Raw genomic sequence first — 14,373 nt, forward strand, 5'->3', positions numbered from 1 at the left:
TAGCTATTCGAGATCACTAAGAAATCTTCAAAAATAGTGACGATTCATTAATAGTTTTGTTAATAGTCATGTTGGATGTTAGAGCATATCTAGGAAATATTTATAGATGTTCAAGGATGGAACATAGTCCTAATTGTCTTAGTTCTCCTAGATTTCATATTCTAAATAAAAGCCTCCACATAGATATTAGGAAGCGGAGTGGCTCTTGTGGAAACTGTTGCAAGGATGAATGTCATAAATCCTTCCCGTGTTTCCCAGTTAGTTAGTTGTGGTTTTGATAAAACAATGTTATGCCATTAAACTAATTTTGAATAAAGAAGTTGATTTACTTGCTGGAATAGTTAAGTCTCTGATGTTTTAATATGGTTATGCGAGCTCAATAGTCAGTTTCTACTGTAACTTTTACTCCAGAAGACTCCCCCAAGGGGGCCCACTTGGTGAGGATTTTGTTTGGTTATCTTTTATGCACTTTATCTTTCAAGTTGTCTAATTTTGTTCTATTAAGTTTATCGTTGTCTACTCCTACAACCATAGATTGTTACTAAGTGTCTATTCCTGCAACCACGACATAACAAAGCAGCCGTTTATGTATAAGTTAAAGGAATTTACATTTCATTGGTAGAAGTTAGCATAGTATTTCTAAGTTATAATTTTGGAGCAAGTTCCTTTCCTATGAAGATTTATTTAGAATTTCCATTTGTTTAGAATAGGATAGATTTGTTGCTTGACACTCTTGGTGCATATATTTTGATGTCCCATTTCAAGTTGTATGTCCTCATATTGATAAGATAAATGAGTCAAGGTAGTGGGGTTTGGATAATTGCTCAATTAGGAACTTATGCCCTTAAGTTGAGTATTATGTTATGTTAACATCCATTGTTTTGAACCAATAATATGGTTGAAATTGTTGGGAATAATGAGTTGTCATTAGTATTTTCAAAGGTGCTAACTTTAGCTCCTTGTGACACAAATTGTCAATCATTGGAGCATGGTCCATGTTTGGCACTAGACATAACTTTTTCTACCGTACTAGTTATATCTCCTTTAGTATCTTATTGACCATCTCTATATAATGATGAGCAATATTGGTAGGCGGATGATTTTCTAGACTAGCTTGTTCATGCAATAACACTTTTTTTGTGTGTTCTTTTGCATGTAATGTGCTACTTGGCATGACTTTTGTATTGTTAGGCTCTCTTTGGATGACCCTTGAGGCATAGTTCACACAAGGACACAAAGAGATCAATCCTGTTGTGACACTCCTCTATCTGTATCTTGACTCTTATATATGTTGTATACATGTGTCATAGATGTTCTTTTGGCGTAAATGTGCTTTTGTGTTCCACTACATTTGAGGGATGAGGTCGATTCAAAACAATCATATTGATATACACAAATTATCTTATGCACATACTAACCACAAATCATGGATCCCTTATGTGGTCTTGTAGGTTATGTAACTTTTGCCTTTTATTTGCCTATGCTTGGGGACATTTCATTGTTGTGAGATACTTGTCTTTGTATGTTGCCTTAAAGAAGTTAATCCCGGTTGGTGTACACAATCACTTTAATGTGGGGGCATGCAATTATCTATGCATTTCACTTTGTACACACACCATGAGATTGGTTTGTACAACATGATTTTGCTTGGTGCCACTGCAACACCCATTTTGCAATTTCATATAAATTTTTTTGCTTGGTGTCCTTGCAACACCCATCTTGTAGTTGCATACTTATATTACCTAGAAAATAGAGGGGTTTTGCTTTATAATATTTATTGGTCTGAAACTCACCTAGCATAACATAACTTGGTAGACCTATGTGAAACCTGTACCTTACCATTAGTCACCGAGCATGACATAACTTGATAGACCTATGTGACTCCCTTTGTAACATGACTCCTAGCAAGTATCCAAGGATACTTAATACTCCTAGATGTCATACCTTGTGTTTTGTGGCTCCTAGTAATTTTCCATGGATCTTACTAGCACTAGATTCCATACCCTCTTTTTTGCATGCTCAATATGTGTGTTACCTATGTTGATTATATTGCTCACTTTTATCTTAGTTTTTTAGATTGATAAGATCCTTAGTCTTGGGGGCTACTGCCTTGCCATGCTTGGTGTCGTCATGTCTCTTTAATGCCTTGGTGAAAGTATATATTTTCTTCTCTATAATTTACTGAGAGTATGAGCGTAAGTTCATACTCCTTAAATGCAGTGTAGTAAATTATGTACCTCTACAATTTCATACACTTTAGAGGTCGTGCCTCATGTTCATAATTCATGTTTGATTGTGCTCAGTTTTGGGACCATTTCTAGAAGCTCATTGCAATCCCTTGCTCAACAACCTTTTTATAGCTTGGAATGCTAGGACTAGGGTGCCTAGAACCTATTGCCCCTTTCCTCTTGGACTAGGGCTCCTAGCACCCATGTCCAAGCATTTTGGATCTAAATTGAAATCATAACAATCAGCTTTGCAAGTAGCAGAAAAGTGCTCCTGATGTCGACCTTAACAAAAAATTAAACCTGAAAAGGTGTAAGTTACAGATAAATACAACTCCCTCTCTCATTTGAATATCTATCCATAATATATCCAAATCAAGTATAAATTCCAATTGAGCATTCAATGAAACATTTTGAAGTATATTGAGGACAAGTTTGCAATCAAGGATTCAAGCATTCAAGTTTTAGCAATCATGATTAAGTTTTATGTGTTCCTCAATCATGAAGGCATGTGTTGGGATTAAAGTGTGTCAAACTTTGCAAATACTAACATTGATTATGGCATTTGTTTGTTATATTTATTCATTATTTTTAATTGCCTACAAATGTCTAGTCATTTAGTGGGGCCCATAGGGTAGATGGCATCCTATTTAGCGATGACTACATGAAACATATGTTGCACAAGTGGAAGTAGGTGTCCCACTTTGAGGATCTTAACAAGTGTCATATAATGATAACCTATGACAAATTCTAGATGACAAAATTGGACAAGTGGCAAGGGATACTTTTTTTGCATGGAGAAGGTGGGTACCCAAGTTCAGTTATGACTGTTGTAATAGAATCAACTAATAATAGTCAATTATGACAGATTCTCTTATAGTTGTAAGTGTTGTAAGTTATGACAATATTTATGACAGATTCTTATGTCAATTGTAAGATGTGCAAGAGCATGTAGCATACCTCAAGATAATAAATTTTGGGTCTCCTACTTAGGAGATTTGAATGGCGAGTCATTTGGAGATGTACATGTGTCATTTGCATGCTTTTTGATGGCTGAAAAATAGTTCCAAATGGTTTGCATGACCCCATCTTATATCTTCATCTAGAAGCTACCTCTTGAGTTGTATTTCTCTATATAAGGTAGCCCTGGAGAGTATTAGTCATGTTGTATTTTGCACATGAAGTGTTATTCTGCCAGAATTGATATAGATTGTGGGTTGTTAGTTGTAGACTCCTATTGAAGAAGCCATGTGTTGATATTATATTGTAACCATTAGTTTATTGAAATACAAAGTATTATGCTTTTGGAGTGTGGGTCTTTCTTCTCGAAAGGGTTTTCCCTAGAGTGTATATCTTGTGTTCATTATTGTATATGTCTTTATATATGTTCATTATCTCCTTGTGAATGTGTTTCTAATTCTTTAGTAGTTAAAGAATGTAAAGAAATTTGTACTATCTCCCCCACTATATTAATCTTAGGAAGCATCTTTCGCACCTCAACATCCTTTCAACATGCATTAACATCAATTATACAACATCAAGCTTTGTGTGAGACTTTGAGGCAAGGCTTTCATATCAAAGGTTTTTTTCAACCATTTCCATTAAGGTCTTAGCCTTTGTCCTTCCTGAGGACAAGCTCTTTTTTCATCCAACATTGTTGTAGTGGAGGTGGAAACACCAACACAAGGTTTAACTTAGGTTATACAACACAACATATTATGCTCCAAATTTCGATAAACAATCTTAGACTATGAACAGGTGAAAACCCCTAGACTATGCCAAATCACTCCAATGTCCGACACTTATAAGCTTTTTATAGAGACAAATCTACAAATCCTTATGAGTTGGAATCTGCAACCCTCTACTAATGAAGACACCCTCATACTCGGTTGTCTTTCTCCATAGTCCAACATATTATGCTCCATATTGCTATCATAAGTTCTTCTCTGACTCTTAATTCTAGATCAATACTTCTATGTTGATTTCAGTTATGTACCTTGTTGTTTATGTTGAATGTTGTTAATTTCTTATCATTTAAAAATATCTAGATCTTAATAAATTTAATCAAAATCATATCCAATCGCATCAAATAAAAAAGGAAACAATTAACCAAAGTGCTCAACTCTCCTTTGGGAATGAAATCGAACCTTGCTAGTTGTTCCCTAATGAAATGATTAAAATTGGAATAGTGAATGAATAAGTTCTTAGTTTGCATCCCTAGGCTAAGACCTCATTTCCACACATTTCAAACATTACAAGAGATACATAATTGATACAGAAGAATCAACTAGAATAACATTAATAATAAGGTGTTGATTATTAATATTATAATAATGTATTAATTTATTAAATAATATTAAATTGGAGGAAGTCAAGCCTTTGTATTAAAATAATATTGTGCTTCCTCTTTACATATTTCACTTTCACACTGATATCTTTGTATTCGAGAGCATCAAACATCTCCTTTATCATAGCTTTGTGCCTTCTTGTGGCTTCATGCCATCATACTTACATGGGTGTTTCTAGTCACTAAGGACCACACTATCATCCTTTGCTCATACTAGGGCAGCATTATTACTAAGTTCATTGATATCATCCCCCCCCATGTACTTCTCAAAGTTATCATAGTGCATTATTTAGTTATTGGTATATATCCTCATATAATTACATGATTATATGTTCATATGTTTTAAGTAATATTTACTTATTATGTGTGATTTTTTCCTCTTCCAACAATTCTTTGTATTATTTTATGTACACAACCAGTTGTCAATGGTGAGAGACATATCCTATCACTAATATTTTCATTTTATAGGCACTTCTAGAGACTCATCTTATGGAAAATACATTTGCAAAAATAAAGCTACATGATCGCATCCTTAAAAGACCCATTACTTTATATGTACCCTATAGCAATATCCTTTGAGTGTATAAGATATTTACTTTATATGCATATTTGTGAGTGCTATATATTTTTAAATGCATGATTATTTTAAGACTCATACACACTTCAAAATATATCATGAATCCATGTCATTTTCTATTTAATTTTATTTCTATTTTAAAGAGTGATTAACAAATCCCATCATTTTATACAGATGTATACTATCCATCTACCGATACACTTATTCTTATCGCTCATCTATACTCACAAATACTTTTATAGACACATTATCCACCAAAATTTAGCCTGCCCATTTTTAAATTAGAAGTTCAGCACAATTGTGATCCAAGATATACAGAGTTAAAGTTTTTGAAATAACAAGAATCTTGTCACAGCTTTAGAAATCGCAGTCACCATTACTCTTCATCTCATTAGAGTACTCCCCTGCAACCTCTCTGTTTCAATAAAAAATAAAATTAAAAAATATGTCAAAGAAATTGTCGCTGGTGACATCCTGCCTTGGGGTTTTCTGCCCTAATCTTTGAAAAAAGGCTCCTAGTTTTGACTGAAGTTTACAATTGTGTTGTATGGAAGATTATGCTTCTCAAAAAAATTAAATGTTTTTATGAGCCAAGAGAGACAGATCTCAAAACATGCAAGTGAAAAGAGAGAATGTAAAAATACTTCGAACCAAATAAATGGAGAGCTGAAACCATCCCTAGAGATATTAAAAAATAATGTTATTGACAAAGCCAAATCCAATGTACATTGTTGATCTTCAATCATAAGTAAAATCTAATGATGTTATTGATTTTAGTGTTTCGATTTGTTAATTTTTTTTTCTGATATTAGAAGTTAATTTCAGATTTTTCATTTGTTTAAAATGTTCTGTCGTTGAATTAGTAGTGTTTATTGTAATCAATTCATCTTAGTTTAAGTGTGGCTCATTTTCCAACACTTTCTTGAATCAAACTGGAAGTACTCAAGACTTGTAGCTTAACTTGAGTACTTCTAGCTTTAACCTAGCTCTACTGACCTAGGCTCTGACCCATTTGCAAGCTACCAGCTCCCTTTGTGATGGATCCATCTACTGTTCAAGTATGACCCATTTGTCCACACAATTTTGATTCTCAATATTGTTTTCACAATGTTTAATTCAAATGTAATTAACTTGGAAAAATTATTTTAAAACTATCAAATAGAAGCTGTTCTTACCCCCTCTCATATGTAAACGTAGAGGGATAGGTTGATCTCTTCCACCTTATTTCCCAGATAAAGCATTGCTATACAACAGAGTTTATACTTTCCATACCAGCATATGTATGTTCCAACAACAGCAGTTATAAACTACTTTTTTCAATCATGGACTGACTTGGATCTTGAAGCGATCCAAAATGCTCTTGCCCTTCAAACCTTGGCTCCAGAATGCTGCCATGTATTCTTCAAATTTATATCCTCTGTACAAGGCTGGATGCTCCTCAATCACCATGGATGCTGCAGGAGCAATGAAGGCATCAAATGAAGGCCCATAGAAGGTGGGAATAGATATACGTGCAGTGCTTGTATTGGTTACAGCCCTGTGCTCGGCGCTTTTGAATCTTCCATTGCTTATAACCTAATAAAGGCCACACAAAAACAGTTTCAAAATTCAGTCCTCCAAAAACAAGTTTTAAACAGAGAGGAAGTATACAGTGAATATCATTTATATTGCTATATACCTGAAGTTGATCAGCCAAATTGACCACAAAGGCATTGGGTATTGGTTCTACTGCAACCCATTTCCCATCTTTCAGCACTTGCAGGCCACTCAGATCTCCTTGCATCAGAACAGTAATGCCACGTGGATCTGAATGAGGTGCTACGCCAAAGGTAAGATCTGGATTTGGGCATGCAGGATAGTAATTTATGTGCAGTACCTGGGTATGCTTTCCAAAGATTTCATTCAAATAATCAGAATCTTGTCCCAGAGCTTCAGAAATCGCAGCCAGAAGCCTTAGAACCAGTGCTCTTATCTCCTTGGCATACTTCCCTGCAACCTCTCTGTTTTGAAAAAGTGAAATGAGGAAAAGGGGTCACATGCACTTGATAATGAATTCCTTTGAGATTTTATTTTTTGTTTGAAATTTTTTGTTACTACCTGTAAAGTGCAGGCTTTTGAGGCCATGAATTGATAAATTCCTCCTGTGGATGACATGGGTGTCTTAGATAATCCCTCCAGTCAAAGAATTTATCTTTGGTGACATTGAAGCTTGTGGAAACCCTGACAGCCTGCTTTGGGTCCTCTGAATAGAGAGAAACCCTATCTTCCACAGGCATTTCAAAAAACTCTTTGGCAATGTCCATCATGCTTTTCATCACAGTTTCTGGCACTCCATGGTTCATGATCTGAATGATCCATATTGAATTTAAGCGATACCCATATAAAAGTAAAAAGAACAAAACAAATATAGATGTTTACCTGGAAGAAGCCATCCTCCTCGCATGCCCTCCTAATGTCATTGATTACCTTTACTCTATGAGGCCCATCCAAATCTTTGAGGTCTATGACTGGAACTGCATATGAAGTACAGACCTGGGACATATCAGGACGTTCACCCGGAGGAAAGACATACTTATCCTGAACATGAAGATGATTATGTCCATTGGACATGAGTTTCTCCACAACATTGAGATTGAACCCATCATGGGTTGTGGATGTCATCTTGTACTTGAAGGAGGGGAGGAAATGAAAAGAAGATAGATTCAATTGCTCTGGGATTCAGGTAGGTTTTCTTAGATTGTTTAGCCTCAACTGCTCTTGGGGTAAACCAATACTTGTGAGAGCTAAAGAGCTTTGATCTGACAGAGAGATATTTGTCTGCATTCAAGAAAACACCTGCAAAGTCCATCTCCATTATCATAAAAGACGTTAATTTATGTATTGTTTTTAGATAACGTCTGACGTTGTGAACACTATTTTAAATTGTTTGTGTCCCCACGTATGTTTTTTAAATTTGTATCCCTCCCCAACATCAAATTGATATAAGAGTTTTTTATGGCAAAACGATAAGCATCAGTTTAGATGAGTTTTCTCCATTTTGTGAGGATAGATTGATAGACGGTCGTTCACATTATAGGTCATCATTGATTAGGAAGAGGATGAGCCCATACTACAACAAAAATAGATGACTTATGATCTATGGTTGCATATTGTGTCATCTATGGCTGCATATTTACATTAACATAGAAAATGTACCCCTACCTTTATATCCATGGGGTAGTCATAGATGGAGCAAAGGAAGTAGTAGATGGTAAGGATGTGTACTAGAGGTCTAGGCAAAAATGGGGATGATCCAAGTATGTGAATTAATGATTTAATGTTGTATTATTTTTTTTATGTATGATTAGATATTACATGATAATTATTTAATCATATGTATTAAATGATATATAATTTTTGTTGATGAATGTGCAATGTTGATTGTTTTTATGATAAATCAATTGAACTATGTTATTAGAGTAGTATCAATGGAAGGATCACCTATGACCATAAAAATGATACACTTTGCACCCCTTTTGATCTAGTGAGTTATATGTAAAAGGTATATAGGGGTTCATCATCGTCAACATTACCTTCTCCCTCCTTATCTTAGTCTTCATTCCTTATTGGTGAAATTGCTAGAGTCATCCAAGGGAGCCACTTTGAGGAGTCTACCCAATGACCACCACCAGTAGTCGACGACCAAACGATGCCACCACCAATAGATGGTCCCACCTTGTCCATGGGCCACACAAAGAATATCAAATTTTAAATTTATCTTTTTCTCTCAAAAGAGGGCCTTTTAGGTGCTCAACTTTGCTTAGTAACTATGAATTCTTGGCTAAAGACTTATGATGGATCTTTTGGCCAGTTCATTCTATCTTTTTACATTGTATGAATAGTTGGTTTCATAAATATCCTTCGAGGAAGAAAATCCATGGAGGATTATAGCTTGTGGACGAAACCCCATGAATTGTGAGGGTTAGAGGATGAAGACCCTTTTGATTTTGAAGGGCATTCTTACTCAAGGAGTAAAAAGGAGCTTATCGAGATTGAAGATGCAATTGTCGCATCCCCATGTCCACCACTTCCATTGTGGATGAACATGAAAGAAAAGAAATAATTAAGTTAAAAAAAGGCATTTAAGAGATCAAGGACAAGATGACATGAGGTATGGGCCTCCATATATGATTATAGAATGTGAAAGGGAGACAACCAAAAATTAATAGGAGTGGTTCATGTATGGTAATAATGGTCACGTCGTTGGCAAGGCATGGCATCACTAACCTTTGGCAATCCAATACGGTAGCTCAAAGGTGAATTTGGTGCATAATATAGTCATAAAGTCTCCTTCATGACCCCCTAAATCTCATTCTTTTGTTGGAGTGGGTTGGGAATGTAGAGAGAAGAGAAGAATGGTAGAAAGCAAGCAACATAGGAGAAGAATCACTCAAGAGGAGATTGGAAGAGAATAGCATGGTTTTCTCTGCTCAGAGCCACATAAAATTTTCAGGTCAAGAGCCATTTGTTTTTAGAAAAGCATGAAGAAAGGATGTGAAAAAGGGAGGAGAGAAGTGAAGGAGATTTGTGGAAAAGGCTTTAGAAAAATTCAAACAAATCATAACGGATATTCGCATGTTATTGGGAATAAAGAAAAAAATGGAGAGAAAAGAAAGGAGAGCAAGGTAGAGTATGGTGTAAGAGGAGAGGGGGACATCGGGAGAAGGAATGATGAATCATGTGGGAAGGGAAGAGAAATGTGAGGAAACTCCATAAACAAAATGTCATCTCATGGAATGCACAAATTTGTGGTCTATAAATGAAATAGATTTGTTGAAGAAGTTTTAGAAACTTTCATGTAAATTGAAGTGGTTGTTATAAGGTAAAATTCCTTATCTAATTTCCAAACTATCCCTACTTATGTTGTAATGTGATCCCTTGAACAAGTCATGGAATCCTCATTAAAGGCTAAAGGAGAAAGAAACTTCATCAGTCATGTGGGAAATGGTATGCAGAGAAAATTGAAGAAGGGGGAGATGCCATGGCATACAAGAGGAGATGGATGTATTTGGCTTGATTGCATGAGAGAAGATGGCTCTTTCTAGTACATGGTGAGCTCCATGAAACCTTGTGTTGTGATGGTGGGGTCAATATGAGATTAAGTAGTTGAAGGTGTAGTGGCATACTAGGCAACATGGTAGATTTAATGCCTACTTCAAAATGTCTTCAAGTTCATCCCTAAAGCTAAGTATAATCCTCTTTCATAACTACCATCCAAAAGAAAATAAATAATATTAGTATTAGATTATGAACATCCAATATTTCCAAGAGGTACAATTAATCAAGATTGATGATATAAGATTTCCACAATCTATAATTTTAATCAGTGCTAAGTTTCTGGATTACATTCTGTGTTATTTTTTTATTCAAAAACTAACACACAATGTAATCTAGAAACTTAGCACTAATTATAGTAAAGATTAATTTATGCTAATGAAAGAGCCATATGTATTATTTTAAAGGAGTGTGACATTATATCACCTAGTCTCTTTTGCTATAAATTATAAGTAAATTGAGTCCTCTAAAAATACTAACATTGGGTGAATTAATGTAAGAGCAAAGATTGAACTCTAATACCATGTAGAAGTTGATGATACAACCACAAGATCCAAGAATCATCTGCAAGCAAAACACTTGTCACATAAAAGATATCAAGGAAATATAATATCCTCAATTTAACAACCTAAGAATTTTGTATGATTGGATAAAAGAATAGTAGATAAAATTACAATGAATGAAGACTTGGTTTATAGAAAGCAAAAGATGCCCTAATCCTAAAATTATGAGAACTAAATAAAAACAAAGAGGAGCTAAATTAAGCTCAACTACAACTGAACTAAAGTGCATCTAAGAGAACCTAAGCTAGAAAAGAATTACTCTAGATAAAAAAAGCACCTAAGTTTAGCTTAAGTGAAAAAGTAATTAAAGGACGTAATTAATCAATAATTAGGTAAAGTGTCTTAATTACTCCAACACCCCCTCCTTAAGATTAACTTAGGGATAAGATAAAGAGCTAAAGATGAATGCAAAATGCATACATGAATGAGTCCTAACAACTAGGCTTGATTAGGTACACATGTACAACCATGTAAAGTAATGCAACTCTCACAACTAAAGAAAAGGAGAAAACCTAGTGGGACAACTCCTCTCCAAAAGAGAGAAGAAAACAATAAATGCACTAGTGAAAGAAAGAAATGAGCACTCAATGTGACCCTCTAAGGACTTCTTCTATCACAAGAGTACAATGAATATCCCCCCATAAGAGAGAAAATGAGGATAGGAATCCCCCAATGAAGAATTAGCTCCTGTGCCAATGATGAAAGTCAAAAGACAAAAAATGATCCACTACCTGCAAACAATATTTCTCCCCTTAGGAAGAGACAAATTCACTAGAGATATGGAAATCCACTCACATAAATTGGAAGTAGGAATCCAAATCCAAATACTATGTGCCTCTAGAAACTATTCAAATTTTCTATGTCCATGAAAGATGATGATGCATCACAAACCAATTAGGTACACACCCAATCAATATAGGAGGTGACAAAATAGGAGTTTGTAAAAACTGATGAAGAACAAGCTCCATAGGCAATGAAGATGGGTTGACAACACAAATGAGGCTATCAACAAATAGGAGATGAATATCCTCTAAATAATCCTCTAAATCTACAATACGAGACTCCACAAACAAGGATGATATGTTTGTAAGATATGAATCCCAAGTAGTTGTGTCTAGAAGAACAATATCCTGTTGCATTGAATCAATGGGGTCCATGCATGTGCCAATGCCAAAGGCATCAGGAACAACAAAAGATGAAGATGATTGAGATGAGATCTCAATGTGAGGAGTAGGGACATGAAGATATGCCTCTGATCCATTAGACCATGCAAGATCTGTGATATACTCAAGCTCCTCTAAAGTATCATTATCCAAGGGTATGAAATTTGCATGTACAAGGGGAAGAAGACAATTTGTTGTAAGATCTCCTGGGAATGGAGAGATATGAGGGTCTCCATGCATTTCCCAAATTCTAGTCCAAATTGCGCAAGGAAACTCAAGGTCTGATATAGTGTGCACATAGTGTCATGATCAACACCAGAACAAATCACTCCTACAACATCATCTATGATATTATCCCAAGTTGATCTACCTCCTGGAGTGATTGGCTCAGGAATAATTCCAAACAAATAAGGTAAAATATCTAGCTACCAAGATGTGCCAAGATCTCATCTCACCAAGAGTCATAATCACCCTTTATTAGGCTGATAATAGAAGGATGAACACAAAAACCCATGATACATCCTCAAATAAAATATAAATTGCATCAAATACAACCCTCTCCAACAAATCTAGACCCATTCTAGGTGCCAAAGCATCCAAGTAATTGACTAGATAGTGAAAACACAAAAAAAAATGAATAAAATGTGTATGGGAAAAAATTAGAAAAAACAACAGTAGATCTAGATAGAAACTCCATGAGTTTTCCTATGATATATGGCTTACAAAAAATAAAGTCTATATGGCGAATGAAGATTAAGAGATTATTTTGTAAATGATGAAAAATATATTAAAAGAATGAAGGCATTCAAAGATGAAAAAAAGATCAAAATGCAAGAAACATTAAAGATGCTAGAGAGATTGAAAGATGCAAGAGTAATCAAAGATGCAAGATGATTGAGAATGAGAGGAGAAATACTTTTATGGATGTCCTTAGGGTGGATACAAGTATCAAGATAGATGCGGGATAAAAGAAGTGATATGGAGTTGTAAATGTTTATCCCACATTGACTAAGTGGATGTAATTGATGGAGGTAGAAAAGGATAAATAGGGTAAAGTTGTGATAGGAGAGTGATTTAGTAATTTTTATTAAAATGGATTTAATGAATTATTGGAGAATAATAAATATATGAAATATTATTAAATGGATTTATGAAATAATAAAAAATGAATAATTAAGAATAGGAATATTATAAAATAAGGAAAAATCACGTATTACTTAATAAGAATATGGATCCACTTGATTGATGGAAAAATTGAGATTAATAAGAGGACATTTTTATGTGTCTACATTTTGTCCCTCTTTGAGACAATACAACCTATCATGTTGTTTCAAAGAAAAAATGATCAAATGATATATGCCCCAAGGATATCCTGGTAAGGATGATGATCGATATGATATGCTTCCTTGATAAATTGATCGAATAGATTGTGATGGAGATTAATCTCTCGATACATTATAGGAAAAGATTGAATGATTGATATTGTGGGATTGATTAAGTGGAGATGCACATTTGATGAAAATACACAAATTAGAGGTGTAATTGAACCATTGATGGAAATGATCGGTATAGCCAAGTTGATAAGTGGATTAAGCTAATAGAGTTGATTAATCTGATTGAGATTGATGCTAGCGCAAGACAAATTGATACAGTGATTGATTGATTGATTGATCGATCAGGGAGAAATAAAATCTCAAGAAGCAAGTTGATTGATTTAATAAAGTGATTGATAAAGATTTAAGAGATATGCATTGGTTGGATAAATAAATAAAATTAATCTCTCTCAGATAAGATGATGAAAGAAATGATTGATGAAAAAGGATATGAAAGTGATAAAAAGGGGATGAAAGTGGTACAAAAATGGATGATGAGAAAGGGATATGAAGGTGATGAAAATTCATGTACTTTTCTAAGTGCATATCTCATCATTGAGCTTATTATGACAAAGGGATAAACTCATCTGGATATGGATTAGACCCAAATGAATCAAGATATCAATTGCATACAGGAAAACACATCAGACAATCAAGGAATGCCCATGTTCACATAGGTACCATACATCCTAGATGATGTTAGACAATCATGTCCTTAGATGAGTCATTATATTACTAAGGAACAAACCACAAGAAGCAAATAACTAAACATGCCCTATCCTCACCTTTCTAGTCAAAGACATTTTGGAGATAAAATCTCTAGTCAGAGACATCCCCAAAAAGCTAAAAGACATGTCCCCAAAGATAAAATCAGAAAGACATAATCAAATTAACAAACAGTATGCCTCAGGTTGAAATGATTCTTTGTCACAAGTTGGTGTGTCTAATTCAATAGATTGACAGGTTTTGTTATGTTCACTCGATGTTTTGTTTGTGCTTGTATAAAGTGTTTGTCTCTTCAAAATGTTTTT

The 14,373-nt window shown here is 34.6% G+C and overlaps 1 protein-coding gene across 1 annotated transcript; it reads right to left on the bottom strand.

Annotated features, from left to right (window-relative positions):
• Positions 1-6,272: 6,272 nt before the first annotated feature.
• Positions 6,273-7,995, bottom strand: LOC131046759 (protein DMR6-LIKE OXYGENASE 1). Its single transcript, XM_057980547.2, has 4 exons — positions 7,568-7,995; positions 7,247-7,494; positions 6,828-7,149; positions 6,273-6,724 (listed from the first exon to the last, which is right to left on the bottom strand). Exons 1-4 carry the CDS (start codon positions 7,808-7,810, stop codon positions 6,470-6,472), a joined length of 1,068 nt encoding a protein of 355 aa, XP_057836530.2. The 5' UTR covers positions 7,811-7,995; the 3' UTR covers positions 6,273-6,469.
• Positions 7,996-14,373: the final 6,378 nt, after the last annotated feature.

This window comes from Cryptomeria japonica, chromosome 8, assembly GCF_030272615.1.
Source record: "Cryptomeria japonica chromosome 8, Sugi_1.0, whole genome shotgun sequence".
Lineage (NCBI taxonomy): Eukaryota > Viridiplantae > Streptophyta > Pinopsida > Cupressales > Cupressaceae > Cryptomeria > Cryptomeria japonica.

What these genes read in the sequence shown, in the direction of transcription:
- LOC131046759 (XM_057980547.2), bottom strand. Translation starts at nt 7,810, where the DNA reads ATGACATCCACAACCCATGATGGGTTCAATCTCAATGTTGTGGAGAAA. An exon ending in AGGAGGATGGCTTCTTCCAG is followed by an intron (nt 7,495 to 7,567) that starts GTAAACATCTAT and finishes TGGATCATTCAG; the next exon opens with ATCATGAACCATGGAGTGCC. An exon ending in ATTTGGCTGATCAACTTCAG is followed by an intron (nt 6,725 to 6,827) that starts GTATATAGCAAT and finishes GGCCTTTATTAG; the next exon opens with GTTATAAGCAATGGAAGATT.